Source organism: Pterocles gutturalis, unplaced genomic scaffold (assembly GCF_000699245.1).
Source record: "Pterocles gutturalis isolate BGI_N339 unplaced genomic scaffold, ASM69924v1 scaffold14364, whole genome shotgun sequence".
NCBI classification, from domain to species: domain Eukaryota; kingdom Metazoa; phylum Chordata; class Aves; order Pterocliformes; family Pteroclidae; genus Pterocles; species Pterocles gutturalis.
Window position 1 is genome coordinate 27,831 of NW_010135951.1, and position 1,477 is coordinate 29,307.

The following is a 1,477-nucleotide window of genomic DNA, read 5'->3' on the forward strand; positions in this document are numbered from 1 at the left end:
GGCAAGAGAGATATGGCATAAATACTTACATGGTGTTAACACTACATTACATCACACTTAATCTCTGACAATCCCTCTGCATTAGTGTCTTGGTGTCAGGACCACCACCACCACGTGGTCGCAACACCGCCTCCCCCCCTCCCACTCCCCTCTCGGTAAAATGGGGAGGGATAGAAAAAAAAGTGGAACTTCGTGAGTTGAGATAACGACAGATTTTTAATAATACCACACGAGGAAAACCAAAGAAAGGAGAATATAACAATAAGACAGTATATAGAGTACAATGGAAACACTGATACAATGAAAATCTCACCACCACGAGCTTCACAAAAGAGACCCCTCTCCCGGCTAGCTTCCCCTTATATCCCGGGCATGACGTCAGCATGGTATCGAATATCCGGCTATGCCCAACTCCCAGCTTCTGCGAAGAATTAACCCTATCCCAGCTGGACCCAGGACAATTAGGTACACATACACTGTAAGATTCTGGATATACTATTGTTCAAAGGGCTATGAAATGGTAGTTAGTGTACCTACAATTCTCATTAACAAAAATATAACACGATCACCACTAAAAAGAAAATTATTTCCATTCAAACATCTTTGCTATCTTCATGCATACATCCACTGACTACAGTGGGACTACTTGCTCCAGTATAGCTATACACAACCTTAAAGGATCAAATTCAACATCTGGTAGATTCAGACCCTCCATTTTATACTACAAACTCCCTATTTTGTTCCAATTTGCCAAAAACTAGTTTAAACATGCATTAAGAAGAGATCCTCTTTTGCTATTGTAAACACAGAAACAATTGACAGTTAGAGAGAAAACAGTATACATCTTCATTAGCTTGCCTGCAACATCAGGGATACCAAAAAGATCCTTCTTAAAACAGTAACAGATCAACATCTATCCAATGAAAACCATTTGAAAAAAAATGTTAAATACTAAAAAGGTTAGTTTTGCAACCAGTAAAATAAAAATACTGGGAAAAGTGGTATTAGGAACAATTTTCCTTCTACATTATAGATGTTTACCTTTGCAACTCCAGCCCTATGAGCACCTTGTGATTCCATGTACGCTAAATATTTGTTGAACTCCCTGAATTCATCCATCGAAGGCCTAAAAGTCATGATTTTGCAGCTTGGGTTTAGAGGACTATCTGAGATGTCAGCAGCCATTGTGGTTCACTTTCAATCCAGCTTTAATTAAAAAAAAAAAAAAAGAGAGAAAAGAAAAAGAAAAAAATAACATACACTGAAGAGAATATCCTGTAAAAAAAATTCCAAGATTTGACATATATGTTTCAAACAGGAAAATAGCTTCCAAAATCCTCTGCCCATGCTAGGAGAAAAGGTACAAAACAAATGCTTACTCTTCTCCGTACTCCTTTAAGAATATTCAGACCTTACCCAGCACGAACACTACAATGAGTGACACTTATACAGCCCAGTCCATACCTCTGTTTTTATG

At 38.1% G+C, this 1,477-nt stretch overlaps 1 protein-coding gene across 1 annotated transcript in view; it reads right to left on the bottom strand.

Moving 5' to 3' along the window:
- Positions 1 to 1,207, bottom strand: part of LOC104468099 (lysine-specific demethylase 4C-like) — a gene marked incomplete at its 3' end in the record, with an annotated part of 23,688 nt that extends 22,481 nt beyond the window's left edge. Inside the window, exon 1 of the mRNA XM_010082115.1 lies at positions 1,042 to 1,207. Within this exon, the coding sequence (XP_010080417.1) occupies positions 1,042 to 1,185 (144 nt within the window). The remainder of the gene's footprint in view (positions 1 to 1,041) is intronic.
- Positions 1,208 to 1,477: the final 270 nt, after the last annotated feature.